Source organism: Chiroxiphia lanceolata, chromosome 3, assembly GCF_009829145.1.
Source record: "Chiroxiphia lanceolata isolate bChiLan1 chromosome 3, bChiLan1.pri, whole genome shotgun sequence".
In the NCBI taxonomy this organism is placed as follows: Eukaryota; Metazoa; Chordata; class Aves; order Passeriformes; family Pipridae; genus Chiroxiphia; species Chiroxiphia lanceolata.
Genome location: NC_045639.1, coordinates 117,180,309 through 117,202,558, shown reverse-complemented (window position 1 = coordinate 117,202,558; position 22,250 = coordinate 117,180,309). Strand labels below are relative to the sequence as shown.

At 56.7% G+C, this 22,250-nt stretch overlaps 1 protein-coding gene and 1 long non-coding RNA gene across 2 annotated transcripts; both read left to right on the top strand.

Annotated features, from left to right (window-relative positions):
- Window positions 1-45: 45 nt before the first annotated feature.
- Window positions 46-3,769, top strand: LOC116784795. Its single transcript, XR_004356245.1, has 2 exons — window positions 46-417; window positions 3,469-3,769. It is a non-coding gene; the product is annotated as an uncharacterized LOC116784795 (long non-coding RNA).
- An 8,651-nt stretch (window positions 3,770-12,420) lies between these two features.
- CHRNA2 (cholinergic receptor nicotinic alpha 2 subunit) lies at window positions 12,421-21,801 on the top strand. Its single transcript, XM_032682761.1, has 6 exons — window positions 12,421-12,671; window positions 16,118-16,162; window positions 16,718-16,827; window positions 17,897-19,013; window positions 20,616-21,416; window positions 21,523-21,801. The coding sequence occupies exons 2-5, from the start codon at window positions 16,133-16,135 to the stop codon at window positions 20,739-20,741; spliced, it is 1,383 nt and encodes a 460-aa protein (XP_032538652.1). The 5' UTR covers window positions 12,421-12,671; window positions 16,118-16,132; the 3' UTR covers window positions 20,742-21,416; window positions 21,523-21,801.
- Window positions 21,802-22,250: the final 449 nt, after the last annotated feature.

Below are 22,250 nucleotides of genomic sequence, written 5' to 3'. Positions count from 1 at the left end.
TGGAGCTGAGCCGGAGCCTCTGGAGCCCGGAGGATGATTCCCAAAGGATCCACCTGGAGCTGAGCCGGAGCCTCTGGAGCCCGGAGGATGATTCCCAAAGGATCCACCTGGAGCTGAGCCGGAGCCTCCGGAGCGACACCGAGGATAATTCCCAAAGGATCCACCCGGAGTTGAACCGGAGCCTCTGGAGCCTGGAGGAGAATTCCCAAAGGATCCACCCGGAGCTGAGCCGGAGCCTCCGGAGCGACACCGAGGAGAATTCCCAAAGGATCCACCCAGAGCTGAACCGGAGCCTCCGGAGCCCAGAGGATGATTCCCAAAGGATCCACCCGGAGCTGAGCCGGAGCCTCCGGAGCGACAGCGAGGACCCGGAGCACTAGGATGGGATGGGATTGGATGGGATGGGATCTGCTCGAGGTAGGAGACAACGGGATGAGGGGATCCAGGGATTTGAGGGATCCAGGGATTTGGGGGGGTCCAGGGATTTGGGGGGTCCTGGGATTTGGGAGGGTGAAGGGATTCGGGGATCCCGGGATTTGGGGTGTCCCAGGATTGGGGGGGGGGGCAAGGATTTGGGGGATCTTGGGATTTTCGGGAGTCCAGGGATTTGTGGGATCCTGGGATTTAGGGGAGTCCAGGGATTTCGGGGATCCTGGGATTTGTGGGATCCTGGGATTTGGGGGGTCCTGGGATTTGGGGGGTCCTGGGATTTGGGGGGGGGGGGCAAGGGATTTTGGGGATCCTGGGATTTGGGGGTCCAGGGATTTGGGAGATCCTGGGATCTGAGGGGGGTCAAGGGATTTGGGGGCTCCAGTGGTTTGGGGATCCAGGGATTTGGGGGATCCTGGGATTTGGGGGGGGTCCAGGGATTTGGGGGAGTCCAGGGATCTGGGGGGGTCCTGGGATTGGGGGGGGAGCAAAGATTTGGGGGATCCTGGGATTTGGGGGTCCAGGGATTTGGGGGGTCCTGGGATTTGGGGGAGTCCAGGGAATTGGGGGATCCTGGGATTTGCGGAGTCAAGGGATTTGGGTGATCCTGGGATTTGGGGGATCCTGGGATTTGGGGGTCCAGGGATTTGGGGGGTCCAGGGATTTGGGGGATCCTGGGATTTGGGGGTCCAGGGATTTGGGGGTCCAGGGATTTGGGGGGTCCTGGGATTTGGGGGTCCAGGGATTTGGGGGTCCAGGGATTTGGGGGGTCCTGGGATTTGGGGGATACTGGGATTTGGGGGATCCCGAGATTTGCGGGCTCCTGGGATTTGGGGGATCCTGATTTGGGGGCTCCCGGGATTTGGGGGCTCCCGAGATTTACGGGATCCTGGGATTTGGGGGAGCCTGATTTGGGGTGTCCTGGGATTTGGGGGCTCCCGAGATTTGCGGGCTCCTGGGATTTGGGGGATCCTGATTTGGGGTGTCCTGGGATTTGGGGGATCCCGAGATTTGCGGGCTCCTGGGATTTGGGGGATCCTGATTTGGGGTGTCCTGGGATTTGGGGGCTCCCGAGATTTGCGGGCTCCTGGGATTTGGGGGATCCTGATTTGGGGTGTCCTGGGATTTGGGGGATCCCGAGATTTGGGGTGTCCTGGGATTTGGGGGCTCCCGAGATTTGCGGGATCCTGGGATTTGGGGGATCCTGATTTGGGGTGTCCTGGGATTTAGGGGATCCCGAGATTTGGGGTGTCCTGGGATTTGGGGGCTCCCGAGATTTGCGGGCTCCTGGGATTTGGGGGATCCTGATTTGGGGTGTCCTGGGTGCTCTCGTGCTCTGGGAATGGGTGTGGCCCGGGGGGGTGACATGTGATGTCACTGCAACCATGACGTCATCACGCGTGTGATGTCATCACACACATGTGCAATTACATTGCGCGCGATGACGTCACACGTGATGATGTCACGTGTGCAATCTTACGTGCGCTATGACATCGCACCTGTGTGATGACATCATGGGTACGATGATGTCGCACGTGAAATGGTGTCACGTGTGTGATGACGTCACAGGTACAAGGATGTCACACATGTGATGACATGTAGTGACATCACACACGATGACGTCACATGTGAGGTGACGTCACACATACAATGATGTCATGTCTGAGATGGCATCATGCGTGCAGTGACGTCACACAACATCACACGTACAATGACATCACAGGGGTGATGATGTCACACAAACAATGACATCACACACACAGCATCACACGTGTGATGACAGCACACGTACAGTGACGTCATACCCGCAGATGACGTCATACGTGCAGTGACATCACACATACAATGACGTCACGTGTGGGATGACATCACGCACACAATGACATCACACATGCAGTGACGTCACACATGCAGTGCCACGTGTGGGCACCCCCTCATGCTCTGATGTCACCGCACATGTGACGTCATGGGCACCACAGGCAACGTCATGGCGTGTGTGACGTCATCACACGTGACATCGTTGTGCATGTGACGTCATTGTATGCGCGATGTCTCCGTGCAGGTGATGTCATTGAATGGGTGATGTCATCACAGGCAATGTCATCGTACATGTGATGTCATCACACATTGTACATGTGACATCATTGTATGTGGGATGACATCACATACATGACCTCATTGTACGTGTGACATCATTGTACATGTGATGGCACCACAGGCAACGTCACTGCACGTGTGACGTCATCACACGCGTGACCTCGCTGTACGTGTGACGTCATTGTACGTGTGATGTCTCCACACACGTGACATCATTGTATGTGTGACGTCATTGTAGGTGTGACATCATTGTACGTGTGATGTCTCCACGCACGTGACGTCATTGTACGTGTGACGTCATCGCACGTGTGACATCACCATAGATGTGACCTCACTGTACGTGTGACGTCACTGTACGTGTGACGTCCCCACACGTGACGCCATTGCATGAGTGACATCATCGCATGTGTGACACCGTCGTACACGTGACGTCATGACACACGTGACCTCACTGTACGTGTGACGTCATCGTACGCGTGGCGTCATCACACGTGTGACACCATCGTGCGCATGAGGTCATTTTACGTGTGATGTCTCCACACATGTGACCTCACTGTCTGTATGACATCATTGCGTGTGTGACGTCATCACAGGCAATGTCACTGTGCGTGTGACGTCATCACACACGCGACCGCATCGTGTGTGTGACGTCATTGTACCTGCGATGTCTCCAGACATGTGACGTCACTGTATGCGTGATGTCATCACACGTGACGTCACTGTGTGTGTGATGTCGCTGTACATGTGACGTCATTGCACATGTGACGTCATTGACCACGTGACCCCCCCACACAGGCGTGTCCGTGGCACACACAACACCCCACCCCACCCCCATTCCCAAATTCCCGCCGTTTCCCTCTTTGGGAATTTGGAATTCCCAAAATTCCACACACCCCCCCCCCCGTTCCCCCTCAGTCCCCCCCCGGAATCCTCTCATCCCAGCATTCCCTCTTTTCCAGCCCCGCATTCCCACGGCTCCTCCTTCCCACCCGGAGCTGCCCCTCATCCCGCTCCCGGCGCTTCCCAGAGGTTCTTCCCGACAAATCCCAGGATTTTGGGGCCTGGCTCCATCCCAGCAGCTTCACCTCCCCCAGAGGATCCCTGCGTGTCCATAAGTCCGGAATTCTCCCGGGAGAATTCCGGGGCCGGGGGCACCCTGCTCTCCACGTGCATCCCGGTGGGAAGAGGCGGAATTCCCGCCGGGATTCCACCAAATCCCTCCAATAAAGAGGCTTGAGCTGTGCCGGCCCCGGATCCGGGTCTGCATCCTTAGGGAAAAGGAGCAGGGATGAGTCGGGATGTGGCGTCGCCTCCTCCAAAAGGGAGGGAACGGGATCAAGGCCTTGGGAATGGGATCCAGGCCTTGGGAATGGGATCCAGGCCTTGGGAGTGGGATCTAGACTTTGGGAATGGGATCCAGGCCTTGAGAATGGGATCCAGGCTTTGGGAGAGGATCCAGGCCTTGGGAACAGGATCCAGGCCTTGAGAATGGGATCCAGGTCATGGGAATGGGATCCAGACTTTGGGAACAGGATCCAGGCCTTGGGAAGAGGATCCAGGCCTTGGGAATGGAATCCAGGCTTTGGGAATGGGATCCAGACCTTGGGAACAGGATTCAGGCCTTGGGAACAGGATCCAGGTCTTGGGAATAGGATCCAAGCCTTGGGAATGGGATCCAGGCCTTGGGAACAGGATCCAGGCTTTGGGAACAGGATCCAGGTCTTGGGAATAGGATCCAAGCCTTGGGAATGGGATCCAGGCCTTGGGAAGAGAATCCAGGCCTTGGGAATGGGATTCAGGCTTTGGGAACAGGATCCAGGCCTTGGGAATGGGATCCAGGCCTTGGGAATGGGATCCAGGCCTTGGGAACAGAATCCAGGCCTTGGGAACAGGATCCAGGCTTTGGGAACAGGATCCAGGCCTTGGGAACAGGATCCAGGCCTTGGGAATGGGATCCAGGCCTTCGGAACAGGATGCAGGCTTTGGGAATGGGATCCAGACTTTGGGAATGGGATCCAGACTTTGGGAACAGAATCCAGGCTTTGGGAATGGGATCCAGGCTTTGGGAACAGAATCCAGGCTTTGGGAGAGGATCCAGGCCTTGGGAATGGGATCCAGGCCTTGGAATGGATCCCACTCCCAATTCCCCCAGTCCTTTCCAGTGGGAGAACCTGCTCCCATTCCCAAAATATTCCTGTTCCCATTCCCTCGGAGTCCCCCTTCCCATTCCCAAAATATCCCTGTGTCCCAACTCCTCAGTGTCTCCCAACGGGAGAATTCCCTCCCCATTCCCAAAATATCCCTGTCCTCATCTCCTTGATGTCTCCCAGTGGGAAAACCCCCTCCCATTCCCAAATTATCCCTGTTCCCATCCCCTTGGTGTCCCTCCTCTCATTCCCAAAATATCCCTGCCCTCATCCCATTGTTGTCTCCCAAAGGGAGAATTCCCTCCCCCTTCCCAAAATATCCCTGTCCTCATCTCCTTGGTGTCTCCCAGTGGGAAAACCCCCTCCCATTCCCAAAATATTCCTGTTCTCATTCCCTCAGTGTCCCCCCTCTCATTCCCAAAATATTCCTCTTCCCATCCCTGTCCTTATCCCAGTAGTGTCTCCCAGTAGGAAAACCCCCACCCATTCCCAAAATATCCCTGGGATATTCCCTGGGATCCCCCAAAACATCCCAAGGAACAAATCCTGGGACAAGATCCTGGAGCCTTGGGATGATCCCTGGGATGTTCTCTGGGATGTTCCCTGGAATCCCCCCAAATATCCCAAGGAATAAATCCTGGGATAAGATCCTGGATCTTTGGGATGTTCCCTGGGATGTTCCCTGGGATGTTCCCAGTGACCTCCCAAAAAATCCCAAGGAACAAATCCTGGGATGAGATTCTGGAGCCTTGGGATGTTCCCTGGGATGTTTCCCCGGAATCCCCCCAAATATCCCAAGGAATAAATCCTGGGACAAGATCCTGGAGCTTTGGGATGTTCCCTGGGATGTTCCCTGGGATCCCCCAAAATGTCCCAAGGAATAAATCCTGGGATAAGATCCCGGATCTTTGGGATGTGCCCTGGGATGTGCCCTGGGATGTTCCCGGTGACCTCCCAAAAAATCCCAAGGAACAAATCCTGGGATGAGATTCTGGAGCCTTGGGATGTTCCCTGGGATGTTTCCCTGGGATCCCTCAAAATATCCCAAGGAATAAATCGTGGGATAAGATCCTGGAGCTTTGGGATGTTCCCTGGGATGTTCCCTGGGATACTCCAAAATATCCCAAGGAATAAATCCTGGGAGAAGATCCTGGAGCCTTGGGATGTTCCCTGGGATGTTCCCTGGGATCTCCTGCCATATCCCAAGGACCAAATCCCACAAATCCCCATTTCCCGGCTCCCGCTTTTCTCTCTCCCTCCTCCCCCTCTCCCACAGATCCCCCTCCCCCCATTCCCGTTTATTTTAGGGAAGGGACCCCCCCCCCCCCCCGGCCATTCCAGCCGTTTTTTCCCGCCCCTCGGGAATCTTTCCCGGTCCCTCCCTCCCCCCTCCTCCCTCCCCCTCCTCCCTCCTTCCCAAGGTTTTTCCTCCTCCCCCAATCCCAAAATCCCGCCCCCAATCCGTCCCCCAATCCCGGCGTCACCACCCGCCGGGAGCCGGAGCCGATCCCGGTCCTTTCCCGATCCCAGTCTGATCCCGGTCCTCTCCCGATCCCGGTCCTCTCCCGATCCCAGTCTGATCCCGGTCCTCTCCCGAGCCCGGTCCTTTCCCGATCCCAGTCTGATCCCAGTCCTTTCCCGATCCCAGTCTGATCCCAGTCCTTTCCCGATCGCGATTCTCTCCCGATCCCGGTCCTTTCCCGATCCCAGTCTGATCCCAGTCCTTTCCCGATCCCAGTCTGATCCCGGTCCTTTCCCAATCCCGGTCCTCTCCCGATCCCGGTCCTTTCCCGATCCCAGTCTGATCCCGGTCCTTTCCCGATCCCAATCCGACCCCGGTCCTCTCCCGATCCCGGTTCTCTCCCGCTCCCGGTCCTTTCCCGATCCCAGTCCGATCCCAGTCCTTTCCCGATCCCGGTTCTCTCCCGATCCCGGTCCTTTCCCGATCCTAGTCCGATCCCAGTCCTTTCCCGATCCCAGTCCTCTCCCGATCCCGGTCCTCTCCCGATCCCAGTCCTCTCCCGATCCCGGTCCTTTCCTGATCCCGGTCCTTTCCCGATCCCAGTCCTCTCCCGATCCCAGTCCTCTCCCCATCCCAGTCCTCTCCCGATCCCGGTCCTTTCCCAATCCCAGTCCTCTCCCGATCCCAGTCCTCTCCCGATCCCAGTCCTATCCCGATCCCAGTCCTCTCCCCATCCCAGTTCTCTCCCGTTCCCAACCCTCTCCCGATCCCAATCCTTTCCCGATCCCAGTCCTCTCCCAATCCTCTCCCGATCCCGGTCCTCTCCCGATCCCGGTTCTCTCCCGATCCCAATCCTCTCCCGATCCCGGTCCTCTCCCGATCCCAATCCTCTCCCGATCCCAATCCTCTCCCGATCCCAGTTCTCTCCCGTTCCCAACCCTCTCCCGATCCCAATCCTTTCCCGATCCCAGTCCTCTCCCAGTCCTCTCCCGATCCCGGTCCTCTCCCGATCCCGGTTCTCTCCCGATCCCAATCCTTTCCCCATCCCAATCCTCTCCCGATCCCAATCCTCTCCCGATCCCGGTCCTCTCCCGATCCCAATCCTCTCCCGATCCCAATCCTCTCCCGATCCCGGAGCGCCGCATCCCGATCCCGAAATCCCGGAATGGGGGGCTCGGGATCCCCTCCCGGCTCTCCCGGCTCCAGGTAAGGAGATTCCTCGGATCCGCGCGGACAAACCGGGATTTTTTCCAAGCAAATATCCAGGAATAAAAGCCCCTTCCCGGCTCGGGGAAAGTTTTCCAGCTCGGCGGGAAGTTCTCGCCTGAAATCCCAAAAAAAAATCCTCCCCTGTCCGCCCGTAAATCCCACAAATCCACCCATTCCCGATGCCGGGAGCTTTTCCAGGCGCTCCCGGGCGTCCTCTGGGGCAGGATTCCACATTCCCGCCGGGAAAAGGGCTCGGGAACAGCGTTTTCCAGGCTCCCGGCGGCAGCTCCCGGCGTTGGGAATCCGGCAGGGAAAGGGTTTGGATGCGGGGACGCCGGGAAGGGGTTGGGATCTGCCGGCGCTGCCCGATGCCGCTGGAAAAGCGCTGGAAAAAAAATCCTGGAAAAGCCCCTGAAAAGCCTCCAAAAAGCCCTAAAAAAATCCTGGAAAAGCCCCCGAAAAGCCCCGGGAAAAGTCCTAAAAAAAAATCCTGGAAAACCCCCCAAAAAGCCTCTGGAGAAGCCCTAAAAAAATCCTGGAAAGGTCCCCGAAAAGCCCCTGGAAAAGCCATGAAAAAATCCTGGAAAAGCCCCTGAAAAGGCACTGGAGAAGCCCTTAAAAAATCCTGGGAAAACCCCTGGAGAAGCCCTGGAAAAGCCCTAAAAAATCCCCTGGAAAAACCCTGCAAAAAATCCTGGAAAAGCTGCTGAAAAGCCCCTGGAAAAGTCCTAAAAAATTCTGGAAAAGCCTCCAAAAAGCCCATGGAAAAGCCCTAAAAAAATCCTGGAAAAGACCCCGAAAATCCCCTGGAAAAGCACTGGAAAAAAATCCTGGAAAAGCTACTGAAAAGCCACTGGAAAAGTCCTAAAAAAATCCTGGAAAAGCCCCCCCCCCCCCCCCAAAGCCCCTGGAAAAGCTCCCAAAAAGCCCCTGGAAAAGCCCAAAAAAAATCCCGGAAAAGCCCCCGAAAAACCCCTGGAGAAGCCCTGGAAAAGCCCCAAAAGCCCCTGAAAAAAACCCTTAAAAAATCCTAGGAAAGCCCCCCAAAAAAACCTGGAAAAGCCCTAAAAAGCTCCTGGAAAAACCTCCAAAAAGCTCCTGGAAAAGCCCTAAAAAATCCCGGAAAAGCCCCCGAAAAGCCCCCAAAAAGCCCTAAAAAAATCCTGGAAAAGCCCCCGAAAAGCCCCTTAAAAAATCCTGGAAAAGCCCCCGAAAAGCCCCGGGAAAAGTCCTAAAAAAAATCCTGGAAAAGCCCCCAAAAAGCCTCTGGAGAAGTCCCAAAAAAATCCCGGAAAAGCCCTCGAAAAGCCCTGAAGAAGCCCTGGAAAAGCCCCCAAAAAGCCCCTGGAAAAGCCCTAAAAAAATCCTGGGAAAGCCTCTGAAAAACCCCTGGAAAAGCCCTGAAAAGATCCCGGAAAAGCTCTCCCCCCCGCCAAAGCCCCTGGAAAAGCCCTAAAAAAATCCTGGAAAAGCCCCCGAAAAGCCCCTAAAAAAATCCTGGAAAAGCCCCCGAAAAGCCCCGGGAAAAACCCTAAAAAAAAATCCTGGAAAAGCCCCCCAAAAGTCTCTGGAGAAGCCCTAAAAAAATCCTGGAAAAGCCCCCGAAAAACCCCTGGAAAAGCCATGAAAAAATCCTGGAAAAGCCCCCCAAAAGTCCTGGAAAAGCCCCTGAAAAGCCTCTGGAAAAGCCCTAAAAATAATCCTGGAAAAACCCCTGGAGAAGCCCTAAAAAATCCTGGAAAAGCCCCCAAAAAACCCGGAAAAAATCTTAGGAAAGCCCCCAAAAAGCCCCTGGAAAAACCCTAAAAAAAATCCTGGAAAAGCCCCCAAAAAACCCCTGGAAAAGCCCTAAAAAAATCCTGGGAAAGACCCTGAAAAGCCCCTGGAGAAGCCCTAAAAAAATCCTGGAAAAGCCCCCGAAAATTCCCTGGAGAAGCCCTAAAAATAAAAAAATCCTGGAAAAGCCCCCAAAAAGCCCCGGGAAAAGCCCTAAAAAAAAATCCTGGGAAAAACCCCCGAAAAGTCTCTGGAGAAGCCCTAAAAAAACACCTGGAAAAGTCCCCGAAAAGCCCCTGAAAAAGCCCTAAAAAAGTCCTGAAAAGATCCCCGAAAAGCCCCGGGAAAAGCCCTAAAAAAATCCTGGAAAACCCCCTGGAGAAGCCCTGGAAAAGCCCCCGAAAAGTCCCTGGAAAAGCCATGAAAAAATCCCGGGAAAGCCCCCCAAAGCCCCTGGAGAAGCCCTAAAAAAATCCTGGAAAAACCCCTGGAGAAGCCCAGGAAAAGTCCCCAAAAAGCCCCTGAAAAGCCCCTGGAAAAACCCTAAAAAAATCCTGGAAAAACCTCCGAAAAACGTCTGGAAAAGCCCTAAAAAAACCCCGGGAAAGCCCCCAAAAAGCCCCTGGAAAACCCCAAAAAAATCCTGGAAAAACCCTCAAAAAGCCCCTGGAGAAGCCCTAAAAAAATCCTGGAAAAGCCCCTGGAAAAACCCTGGAGAAGGACCTGGAGAAGGACAGGAAAAGCCCGGGAGAAGCCCTGGAGAAATCCTGGAAAATGCCCCCCAAAAAATCCCAAAAAGCCCCCAAAAATTCCTTGGAGAAGCCTCAGAAAAACCTTGGAGAAGCCTTGGAAAAGCCATGGAGAATTCCCTGAAAAAACCCTGGAGAAGCCCCCGGAGAAGGGGGAGAGAAACCCTAAAAAAAACCCTAAAAAAAAGTCTGGAAAACCCCTGGAAAAGCTCTGGAGAAGGCCCAGAAAAACCCTGGAGAAGCTCCAGAGAAACTCTGGAAAAGGACCTGGAAAAAAACCCAGGGAAAACCCTGGAAAAAACCCGGAGAAGCTCTGGAGAAGGACAGGGAGAAATTCTGGAAAAGCCCTGGAAAAGCTGTGGAAAAAGCCTGGAAAAAGCCCTGGAGAAGCTGCGGAGAAGGACAGGGAGAAACCCTGGAAAAGCCCTGGAAAATCCATGGAAAAAGCCTGGAAAAAGACCTGGAAAAAACCTGGAGAAGCTCTGGAGAAGGACAGGGAGAAACCCTGGAAAAGCCCTGGAAAAAGCCTGGAAAAAGACCTGGAAAAAGCCCTGGAGAAGCTCTGGAGAAGGACAGGGAGAAACCCTGGAAAAGTCATGGAAAAGCCATGGAAAAAACCTGGAAAAAGACCTGGAAAAAACTTGGAGAAGCTCTGGAGAAGGACAGGGAGAAACCCTGGAAAAGCCCTGGAAAAAGCCTGGAAAAAGACCTGGAAAAAGCCCTGGAGAAGCTCTGGAGAAGGACAGGGAGAAACCCTGGAAAAGTCATGGAAAAGCCATGGAAAAAACCTGGAAAAAGACCTGGAAAAAACTTGGAGAAGCTCTGGAGAAGGACAGGGAGAAACCCTGGAAAAACCATGGAAAAGCCCTGGAAAAAGCCTGGAAAAAGACCTGGAAAAAACCTGGAGAAGCTCCAGAGAAGAACAGGGAGAAACCCTGGAAAAGCCCTGGAAAAACTGTGGAAAAAACCCGGAAAAATCCCTGGAAAAGCCCCAAGGGGGATGAAACATTGGCAGGGGGTGGAGAGGGATCCGGAGGGAAATTCCCACGTGGATTTGGGAAGGGAATGGTGCCCCTGGAATGGGAATTCTGCTCCTGAAATGGGAATTCTGCCCTCTGGGAAGGGAATTCTGATGCTTGGAAAGGGAATTTTGCCCTCTGGGAAGGGAATGGTGCTGGGAATGGTGGGTCCTGGAATGGGAATTCTGCTCCTGGGAAGGGAATTCTTCTCCTGGGAAGGGAATTTTGCCTCTTGGAAAGGGAATTCTGACACTTGGAACGGGAATTCTGCTCCTGGGAAGGGAATTCTGCTCCTGGAAAGGGAATTTTGCCCTCTGGGAAGGGAATGGTGCTGGGAATGGTGGGTCCTGGAATGGGAACTCTGCTCCTGGGAAGGGAATTCTGCTCCTGGGAAAGGAATTCTAACACTTGGAATGGGAATTCTGCTCCTGGGAAGGGAATGGTGCTGGGAATGGTGGGCCCTGGAATGGGAATTCTTCTCCTGGGAATGGGAATTCTGCCACTTGGAGAGGGAATTTTACCCCCTGGGAAGGGAATTCAGCTCCTGGGAAGGGAATTCTGCTCCTGGAAAGGGAATTTTACCCTCTGGAAAGGGAATGGTGTTGGGAATGGTGGGCCCTGGAATGGGAATTCTGCTGCTGGAAAGGGAATGGTGCCGGGAATGGTGGGCCATGGAACGGGAATTCTGCCTCCTGGAATGGGAATTCTGCTCCCAGGAAGGGAATGGTGCCGGGAATGGTGGGCCCTGGAATGGGAATTCTGCTCCTGGGAAGGGAATTCTGCTCCTGGAAAGGGAATGGTGGGCCCTGGAATGGGAATTCTGCTCCTGGGAAGGGAATTTTGGCTCCTGGGAAGGGAATTTTACCCTCTGGAAAGGGAATGGTGCTGGGAATGGTGGGCCCTGGAACGGGAATTCTGCTCCTGGGAAGGGAATGGTGCTGGGAATGGTGGGCCATGGAATGGGAATTCTGCTCCTGGGAAGGGAATGGTGCTGGGAATGGGGGGCCATGGAATGGGAATTCTGCTCCTGGGAAGGGAATGGTGCTGGGAACGGGGGGCCATGGAATGGGAATTCTGCTCCTGGGAAGGGAATTCTGCTCCTGGAAAGGGAATGGTGGGCCCTGGAATGGGAATTCTGCTCCTGGGAAGGGAATTTTGCCCTCTGGGAAGGGAATGGTGGGCCCTGGAATGGGAATTCTGACACTTGGAATGGGAATTCTACTCCTGGGAAGGGAATAGTGCTGGGAATGGTGGGCCCTGGAATGGGAATTCTGCCTCCTGGAACGGGAATTCTGCTCCTGGAATGGGAATTCTGCTCCTGGGAAGGGAATTTTGGCTCCTGGAAAGGGAATTTTGCCCTCTGGGAAGGGAATGGTGCCGGGAATGGTGGCCCTGGAACGGGAATTCCAGGGGCTGGGAAGCGGATTTTGGGGGGGACATTTTCCCGCGGGGTCCCCCTCGGATCAGCTCCGGCCGCCGGGATCAGCGACAATTCCCGCTCTCTGCTCTTTTCCCAGGATTGGGATCCGGGCCGCGTGACCCCCCCCCCCCCCCCCCCGCGGAGCTTCCCGAGCCTCCACATCCCGATCCAGCCGCATTCCAGCTCCAGCCGAGAGATTCCCGCCGGGAGCTTTTCCCTGCTGATCCCCTCCCTCCCTCCCCGCGCCGGGAATTCCCGGGGGCCGCTCCAAAGGGGAAAGGAATCCATCGGGAATGCCGAGCATGGAGCGCTTTTCCCTCCTCCTCCTCCTCCTCCTGTGCTGCTTCCTGACATTCCCGGCGGGTAAGGGCGGCTCCGGAATTCCCGGCGGGATCTCAGAGCCCTCCTCTTCCCGTGGGATCCACCCTCGGGATCCCGGAGAGGCGGGAATTTCGGGGGAGAGAGGGGAGGGAAGGGGGGGGGGGGAAAAGCGGCGCTGTCCCAGTTTTTCGCCTCCCAGGCCGGGAATTCCGGGGCGCCTCCCACCCCCGCGGGGTCATTCCCACCGGGATGCGCCCCTGGGATCCCAAATCCACCCTTTGTCAGCTCAAAAAGTGGGAATTACGGGGGAAAAAACAGGGAGTTTGGTTCTGGCTGCCACCAACACCCGACACTCCAGGGGCTGGGAATCTCCCAACACCCCCGAGGGCAATTGGAATTCCCATTAAATTCAGATTTAATTGGGAATTTTGCCCTGTCCCAATCCCATTCCCTTCCCAATACCATTCCTCTCCAAATCCCATTCCAATCCCATTCCTTTCCCAATCCCATTCATCTCCCAATCCCATTCCTCTCTCCATCCCAATCCCATTCCTCTCCCCATCCCATTCCTCTCCCAATCCCATTCCTCTCCCCATCCCAATCCCAGTCTTCTCCCAATCCCATTCCAATCCCATTCCTCTCCCAATCCCATTCCCATCCCAGTTGTCTCCCAATCCCATCCCTCTCTCAATCCCATCCCAATCCCATTCCTCTCCCCACCCCATTCCCCTCCATATCCCATTCCCTTCCCTATCCCATTCCTCTCCCATCCCATTCCTCTCCCCATCCCAATCCCATTCCTCTCTCCATCCCATTCCAATCCCATTCCTCTCCCAATCCCATTCCTCTCTCCATCCCAATCCCATTCCTCTTCCAATCCCATTCCTCTCCCCATCCCAGTCCCAGTCTTCTCCCAATCCCAGTCTTCTCCCAATCCCATTCCAATCCCATTCCCCTCCCAATCCCATTCCTCTCCCAATCCCATTCCTCTTCCAATCCCATCCCTCTCTCAATCCCATTCCAATCCCATTCCTCTCCCCGCCCCATTCCCCTCCATATCCCATTCCCTTCCCTATCCCATTCCTCTCCCCATCCCATTCCTCTCCCAATCCCATTCCAATCCCATTCCTCTCCCAATCCCATTCCTCTCTCAATCCCATCCCAATCTCATTCCTCTCCCAATCCCATTCCAATCCCATTCCTCTCCCCATCCCATTCCTTTCTCCATCCCATCCCAATCCCATTCCAATCCCATTCCTCTCTCAATCCCATCCCAATTCCATTCCTCTCAATCCCATTCCAATCCTATTCCTCTCCCAATCCCAATCCCATTCCTCTCCCAATCCCAATCCCATTCCTCTCCCAATCCCATCCCAATCCCATCCCAATCCCATCCCAATCCCATTCCAATCCCATTCCTCTCCCAATCCCATTCCTCTCCCAATCCCATCCCAATCCCATCCCAATCCCATCCCAATCCCATCCCAATCCCATTCCTCTCCCCATCCCATTCCTTTCCCCATCCCATCCCAATCCCATTCCAATCCCATTCCTCTCCCAATCCCATCCCAATCCCATTCCAATCCCATTCCAATCCTATTCCTCTCCCAATCCCATCCCAATCCCATTCCAATCCCATTCCTCTCCCCATCCCATTCCTCTCCCAATCCCATCCCAATCCCATTCCTCTCCCCATCCCATTCCTTTCCCCATCCCATCCCAATCCCATTCCAATCCCATTCCTCTCCCAATCCCATCCCAATCCCATTCCAATCCCATTCCTCTCTCAATCCCATCCCAATCCCAATCCCCTCCCAATCCCATTCCTCTCCCCATCCCCTTCCTCTCCGGGGGCTGGGAGGGATTTCCATGGATGGGGGGAGGAGGAGGGGGAGGAAGATGTAATTCCCGCGATTCCCTGCTGCCCCCCCCCCCGCGGCCCCGGGCTGCGATTCCCGGCTGTAATTCCCGGTTTTCCCCGCAGGTTCGCTGTGCCGGGCCAGCGGCGCCGAGGAGCGGCTCTTCCAGCGCCTCTTCTCCGGCTACAACCGCTGGTCGCGGCCGGTGCCCAACACCTCGGACGTGGTGATCGTGCGCTTCGGGCTCTCCATCGCCCAGCTCATCGACGTGGTGCGGCCCGGGAATTCCGGGAACGCCGGGAATGCTGCCCCGGGGATGGGTGGGAAGGGATCGCAAAGCTCGTCCCGTTTCCCGCTGTCCCAGCCCCGCTCCTCCCTGGGAAGGAGTTCCGGGAACGAGGGGGTTCCCTGGGAATCTCGGGGCTCAGGGCAGGGTCTCCCTTCCCCTTTCCCGCCTTTTCCAGCCCCACATTCCAGAAAAATGACACTGGATTCTGAGTGTCCTTTATCCCAGAACAGTTTGGGTGGGAAGGGCCCTTAAATCCCATCCCATTCCATGTTCAGGGACACCTCCCGCTATCCCAGGGGATCCAACCCGGCCTTGGACACTCCCAGGGATCCAGGGGCAGCCACAGCTCCTCTGGGAATTCCAGCCCAGCCCCTCCCCACCCTCCCAGCCAGGAATCCCTTCCCAATCTCCCCCCCAGATCTCCCCTTTCCCACTGGGATCCATTCCCTGGGGCCTGGCATTCCAGGCCCTGATCCCAAATCCCTCTCCCGCTCTCCCGGAGCCCCTTCAGGCTCTGGAATGTTCTCCAAGCTCTCCCGGGATCCTTCCCTTCTCCAGCCTGGCCATTCCCAGCTCTCCCAGCCTGGAGCCAGAGCTGCCATTGGATCCATCCCCAGCCCAACTCCTCCCTGGGAAGGAGTTCCGGGAACAAGGGGCTTCCCTGGGAATCTCGGGGCTCAGGGCAGGGTCTCCCTTCCCCTTTCCCGCCTTTTCCATCCCCACATTCCAGAAAAATGACACTGGATTCTGAATGTCCTTTCTCCTGGAATGGTTTGGGTGGGAAGGGCCCTTAAATCCCATCCCATTCCATGTTCAGGGACACCTCCCGCTATCCCAGGTTGCTCCAAGCCATTTATCCCCCTCTCCATCCATCCCCCTATTCCTTATCCATCCATTCCCTTATCCTTCCATCCCTGTATCCATCCATCCCCTTATTCCCCATCCATCCATTCCCTTATCCTTCCATCCCTGTATCCATCCATCCCCCTATTCCTTATCCATCCATTCCCTTATCCTCCTATCCCTGTATCCATCTATCCCTTATTCCCTTATCCTTCCATTCCCTCTCCATTTATCCCATTATTCCCTATCCATCCATATCCTTCCATCCCCTTTTCCCCCTCTCCCATCCGCATTCCCTCCCTCCATCCCAGCTTTTCCCTGCCCAAAGCGATTCCCGGCCGCCACCTAGTGACCGGAATTCCCAGGAAAAACGCGCTCCCGGCACCGGGAACCAGATCCCGGAGGGCAGGAAGGGAAAGCCGGGATGTAGGGACGCGAGGGGACGGAAATCCCGGGATGTGTCTCCAGGCTCATCCCTGTTTTTCCCCCCCCGGCAGGACGAGAAGAACCAGATGATGACCACGAACGTGTGGCTGAAGCAGGTGAGGAGCCCAAATCCCGGGAAAAAGGGGGCAATTCCAGGAATTCCTGGCTGTGGCCCCCCCAGGGGTGGGTGGAATTTCTGGAATTCCCGGCTGTGCCCCCCCAGGGGTGGGTGGAATTCTCGGAATTCCTGGCTGTGATTCCCAGGGATGGGTGGAATTCCCGGAGTCAGCAGGATTTGGGAGACACAGGGGATGAACGGGATGGGATGGGATGGGATGGGATGGGATGGATGGGATGGGATGGGATGGGATGGGATGGATGGGATGGGATGGGATGGGATGGGATGGGATGGGATGGGATAAAGATGGGATGGGATAAAGATGGGATGGGATGGGATGGGATGGATGGGATGGAAAGGGACGGATGGGATGGGATGGGATAAAGATGGGATGGGATAAAGATGGGATGGGATGGGATAGGATGGGATGGGTGGGAGGGTCTCCCTGGATCTGTTCCCTGTGGGAATGCTGCGGGAATGCTGCGGGATGGGAGCGGGGAGGCAGGTCTGGCCCTGGCTCCGTCTGAGCTCATCCCAGGGATATTCCCGGCAGGAATGGAGCGACTACAAACTGCGCTGGGACCCGGCTGAGTACGACAACGTCACCTCCATCCGGGTGCCCTCCGAGATGATCTGGATCCCAGACCTCGTCCTCTACAACAAGTGAGGGACCCCCGGGACACCTCGGAATGTCCCTTCCCTGAGCCCATCCCATCCCATCTCATCCCATCCCATCCCATCCATCCCATCCCATCCATCCCATCCATCCCATCCCATCCCATCCATCCCATCCATCCCATCCCATCCCATCCATCCCATCCCATCCCATCCCATCCCATCCCATCCCATCCCATCCCATCCCATCCCATCCCATCCCATCCATCCCATCCCATCCCATCCCATCCCATCCCATCCCATCCCATCCCATCCCATCCCATCCCATCCATCCCATCCCATCCCATCCCATCCCATCCCATCCCATCCCATCCCATTGGAATTGACCGCCCCATGTTCCCGCAGCGCCGACGGCGAGTTCGCGGTGACACACATGACCAAGGCCCACCTGTTCTATGACACCACCCCATCATCCCATCCCATCCCATCCCATCCATCCCATCCCATCCATCCCAACCCCATCATCCCATTCCATCCCATCCCATCCCATCCCATCCCATCCCATCCCATCCCATCCCATCCCATCCCATCCCATCCCATCCCATCCCATCCATCCCATCCATCCCATCCCATCCCATCCATCCCATCCCATCCCATCCCATCCCATCCCATCCCATCCCATCCCATCCCATCCCATCCATCCCATCCCATCCCATCCCATCCCATCCCATCCCATCCCATCCCATCCCATTGGAATTGACCGCCCCATGTTCCCGCAGCGCCGACGGCGAGTTCGCGGTGACACACATGACCAAGGCCCACCTGTTCTATGACACCATCCCATCATCCCATCCCATCCCATCATCCCATCCCATCCCATCCCATCCCATCCATCCCATCCCATCCCATCCCATCCATCCCATCCCATCCCATCCCATCCCATCCCATCCCATCCCATCCCATCCCATCCCATCCCATCCCATCCCATCCATCCCAACCCCATCATCCCATCCCATCCCATCCCATCCCATCCCATCCATCCCATCCCATCAATCCCATCCCATCCCATCCCATCCCATCCCCTCCCATTGGAACTGACCCCCGTTTCCCCCCGCAGCGCCGACGGCGAGTTCGCGGTGACGCACATGACCAAGGCCCACCTGTTCTGGGACGGGCGGGTGCAGTGGGTGCCCCCCGCCATCTACAAGAGCTCCTGCAGCATCGACGTCACCTTCTTCCCCTTCGACCAGCAGAGCTGCAAGATGAAGTTCGGCTCCTGGACCTACGACAAGGCCAAGATCGACCTGGAGAACATGGACCGCCAGGTGGACCTCAAGGACTACTGGGAGAGCGGCGAGTGGGCCATCATCGACGCCGTGGGCACCTACAACTCCAAGAAGTACGACTGCTGCTCCGAGATCTACCCCGACATCACCTTCTACTTCGTCATCCGCCGCCTGCCGCTCTTCTACACCATCAACCTCATCGTGCCCTGCCTGCTCATCTCCTGCCTCACCGTGCTCGTCTTCTACCTGCCCTCGGACTGCGGCGAGAAGATCACGCTGTGCATCTCCGTCCTGCTCTCCCTCACCGTCTTCCTGCTGCTCATCACCGAGATCATCCCCTCCACCTCGCTCGTCATCCCGCTCATCGGCGAGTACCTGCTCTTCACCATGATCTTCGTCACGCTCTCCATCGTCATCACCGTCTTCGTGCTCAACGTGCACCACCGCTCGCCGCGCACGCACGCCGTGCCCCGCTGGGTCCGCGCCGTCTTCCTGGACTTCCTGCCCCGCTGGATCCTCATGGGGAGGCCGCCGGCGCTCCCGGCGCTGCCCGGCGAGGGCGGCGGGGGGGCCCACGACCCGCCCGGGGCGCGGCTCAGCGCGTCCCGCTGCTGGCTGGAGACCGACGTGGATGACAAGTGGGACGAGGAGGAGGAGGAGGAGGAGGAGGAGGAAGAGGAGGAGAAGGAGCATCCCGGCCGCGTTTCTCCCAAGGAATCCCGCCCCCGGGCAGGGAAGGGGTCGGGGGGTTCCGTCCCCCGCGTGGCCCCCAAGGGGAACGAGGAGGAGAAGAAGGAAGAGGAGGAGGAGGAGGAGGAGGAGGAGGAGGAGGAGGAGGAGGATGAAGGGGCGGGGCGGGCGCTGGCGCTGTCGCCGCGGCTGCTGCGGGCGCTGGAGGGGGTGCAGTACATCGCCGACCACCTGCGCGCCGAGGACGCCGACGGATCCGTGAGTGGGAACGCCGGGAATGCCGGGAATGGCGGGGGGGGGGGGGGGAGACCTCAGCCCGGGTGCTGCTGCCTGAATCCGTGAGGGATCGGTGGTGGAATCCAGGGAATCTCCCTGAGGGATCAGTGGTGGGATCTCCACGGCTGGTTCCACGGAATCTCCCTGAGGGATCAGTGGTGGGATCCCTGGAATCTCCCTGAGGGATCTATGGCTGGTTCCCTGGAATCTCCCTGGGGGATCCACAGTTGGTTCCCTGGAATCTCCCTGAGGGATCAGTGGTGGGATCTCTGAAATCTCCCTGAGGGATCAGTGGTGGGATCCCTGGAATCTCCCTGAGGGATCAGTGGTGGGATCCCTGGAATCTCCATGAAGGATTAGTGGTGGGATCCCTGGAATCTCCATGAGGGATCAGTGCTGGGATCCCTGGAATCTCCATGAGGGATCAGTGGTGGAATCCCTGGAATCTCCATGAAGGATCAGTGGTGGGATCCATGGAATCTCCCTGAGGGATTCATGGCTGGTTCCCTGGAACATCCCTGAGGGATCAGTGGTGGGATCAGTGGTTGGTTCTCTGGAATCTCCCTGAGGGATCCACGGCTGATTCCCTGAAATCTCCTTGAGGGATCAGCGGTGGGATCCATGGAATCCCTCCCTGAGGGATCAGTGGTGGGATCTCCATGGCTGGTTGCCTGGAATCTCGCTGAGGGATCAGTGGTGGGATCACTGGTTGGTTCCCTGGAATCTCCCTGAGGGATCCGTGGTTGGTTCCTTGGAATGTCCCTGAGGGATCCATGGTTGGTTCCCTGGAATCTCCCTGAGGGATCAGTGCTGGGATCCACACCTCGTTCCCTGGATTTTCCACCCCTAGACAGCTCCATTCCCCAGCCCAGGGTTTCCTGGGAAATTCCAGAGGTTTCCTAAAACAGGGGATAACTCCTCCCCCTCAGGAATTCCAGAGGAAGCCCCGGGTGGTCTCCCAATCCCAAGGAATCCTAGGGAATGGTGGGATGGATCCTCTTCCCACACCCACAGCCCCAAGCCCTGATATTCCAAGAGTTATCCCCGGGATAACTCCTCCCCCTCAGGAATTCCAGAGGAAGCCCCGGGTGGTCTCCCAGTTCCAAGGAATCCTTGGGAATGGTGGGATGGATCCTCCTCATACTCACAGCCCCCAGCCCTGATATTCCAGGGGTTTCCCAAGACCCAGGATAACTCCTCAGTCTCAGGAATTCCAGAGGAAGTCCCAGGTGGTCTCCCAATCCCAAAGAATCCTTGGGAATGGTGGGATGGATCCTCTTCCCACACCCACAGCCCCAAGCCCTGATATTCCAAGAGTTATCCATGGGATAACTCCTCCCCCTCAGGAATTCCAGAGGAAGCCCCGGGTGGTCTCCCAATCCCAAGGAATCCTAGGGAATGGTGGGATGGATCCTCTTCCCACACCCACAGCCCCAAGCCCTGATATTCCAAGAGTTATCCCCGGGATAACTCCTCCCCCTCAGGAATTCCAGAGGAAGCCTTGGGTCACCTCCCAGCCCCCCAGGGATCCTCGGGAATGTCGGGATGGATCCCATTCCCGGGCTGAGCCCCCTCCCTTGGCAGGTGAAGGAGGACTGGAAGTACGTTGCCATGGTGATCGACCGCATCTTCCTCTGGATCTTCATCATCGTCTGCCTGCTGGGAACCGCCGGGCTCTTCCTGCCGCCCTACCTGGCGGGAATGATCTAGGAATTCCCTGGGAATGCCGGGAATGGGCTAGGGATGCTCTGGGAATGGTCTGGGGATGCGCTGGGGATGGCGGGAATGGTCTAGGGATGCCCTGGGAATGGCGGGAATGGTCTAGGGATGCTCTGGGAATGGTGGGAATGGTCTAGGGATGCCCTGGGAATGGCGGGAATGGTCTAGGGATGCTCTGGGAATGGTGGGAATGGTCTAGGGATGCCCTGGGAATGGCGGGAATGGTCTAGGGATGCCCTGGGAATGGCGGGAATGGTCTAGGGATGCTCTGGGAATGGTCTAGGGAGCCCCTGGGAATGGTCTAGGGATGCCCTGGAAATGGCAGGAATGGTCTAGGGATCTCCTGGGAATGGTCTAGGGATGCTCTGGGAATGGTCTAGGGAGCCCCTGGGAATGGCAGGAATGGTCTAGGGATCTCCTGGGAATGGCGGGAATGGTCTAGGGATGCCCTGGGAATGGTGGGAATGGTCTAGGGAGCCCCAGGGAATGGTCTAGGGATGCCCTGGGAATGGGGGAATGATCTAGGAATCCCCTGGGAATGTCAGGAATGATCTAGGGATCTCCTGGGAATGGTCTAGGGATGCTCTGGGAATGGCGGGAATGGTCTAGGAATTCCCTGTGAATGGCGGGAATGGTCCAGGGATGCTCTGGGAATGGACTAGGGATGTTCTGGGAATGGCAGGAATCATCAAGGGATCCCCTGGAAATGGCAGGAATGGTCTAGGGATCTCCTGGGCATGGTCTAGGGATGCTCTGGGAATGGTCTAGGGAGCCCCTGGGAATGGCAGGAATGATCTAGGGATGCTCTGGGAATGGCGGGAATGGTCTAGGGATCCCCTGGGAATGGTGGGAATGATCTAAGGATGCCCTGGGAATGGCAGGAATGATCTAGGGATGCTCTGGGAATGGCAGGAATGGTCTAGGGAGCCCCTGGGAACGGCAGGAATGATCTAGGGATTCCCTGGGAATGGTAGGAATGGTCTAGGGATCTCCTGGGAATGGTCTAGGGATGCTCTGGGAATGGTGGGAATTGGTCTAGGGATCTCCGGGGAATGGTCTAGGGATCCACTGGGGGCAGGAATGATCCAGGAATCCCTTGGGAATGGTGGAAATGATCTAGGGATCCCCTGGGAATGGCAGGAATGGTCTAGGGATCTCCTGGGAATGGTCTAGGGATGCTTTAGGAATGGTGGGAATGGTCTAGGGATTCCCTGGGAATGGTCTGGGATCCCCTGGGAATGGCAAATCCCCTTCCCCATCCCACGTCGGAGCTCCAGGGGGAGATGGGAACGGCCAGCCTGGAAAATCGGGAAGTTTGGGATGGAAAACCCACCCTGCAGGGCGGGAGATCCCACCCGGGGATCCCGGGAGCTCAGGGATCCATCCCGGGCAAATTCCTCCCTTCCCATCCCACTCCAGAGCTCCGGGGGGAGATGGGAATAGCTGGTATGGAAAAGGGGGTGGATTGGGATGGAAAACCCACCCGTGGAGCTCAGGGAT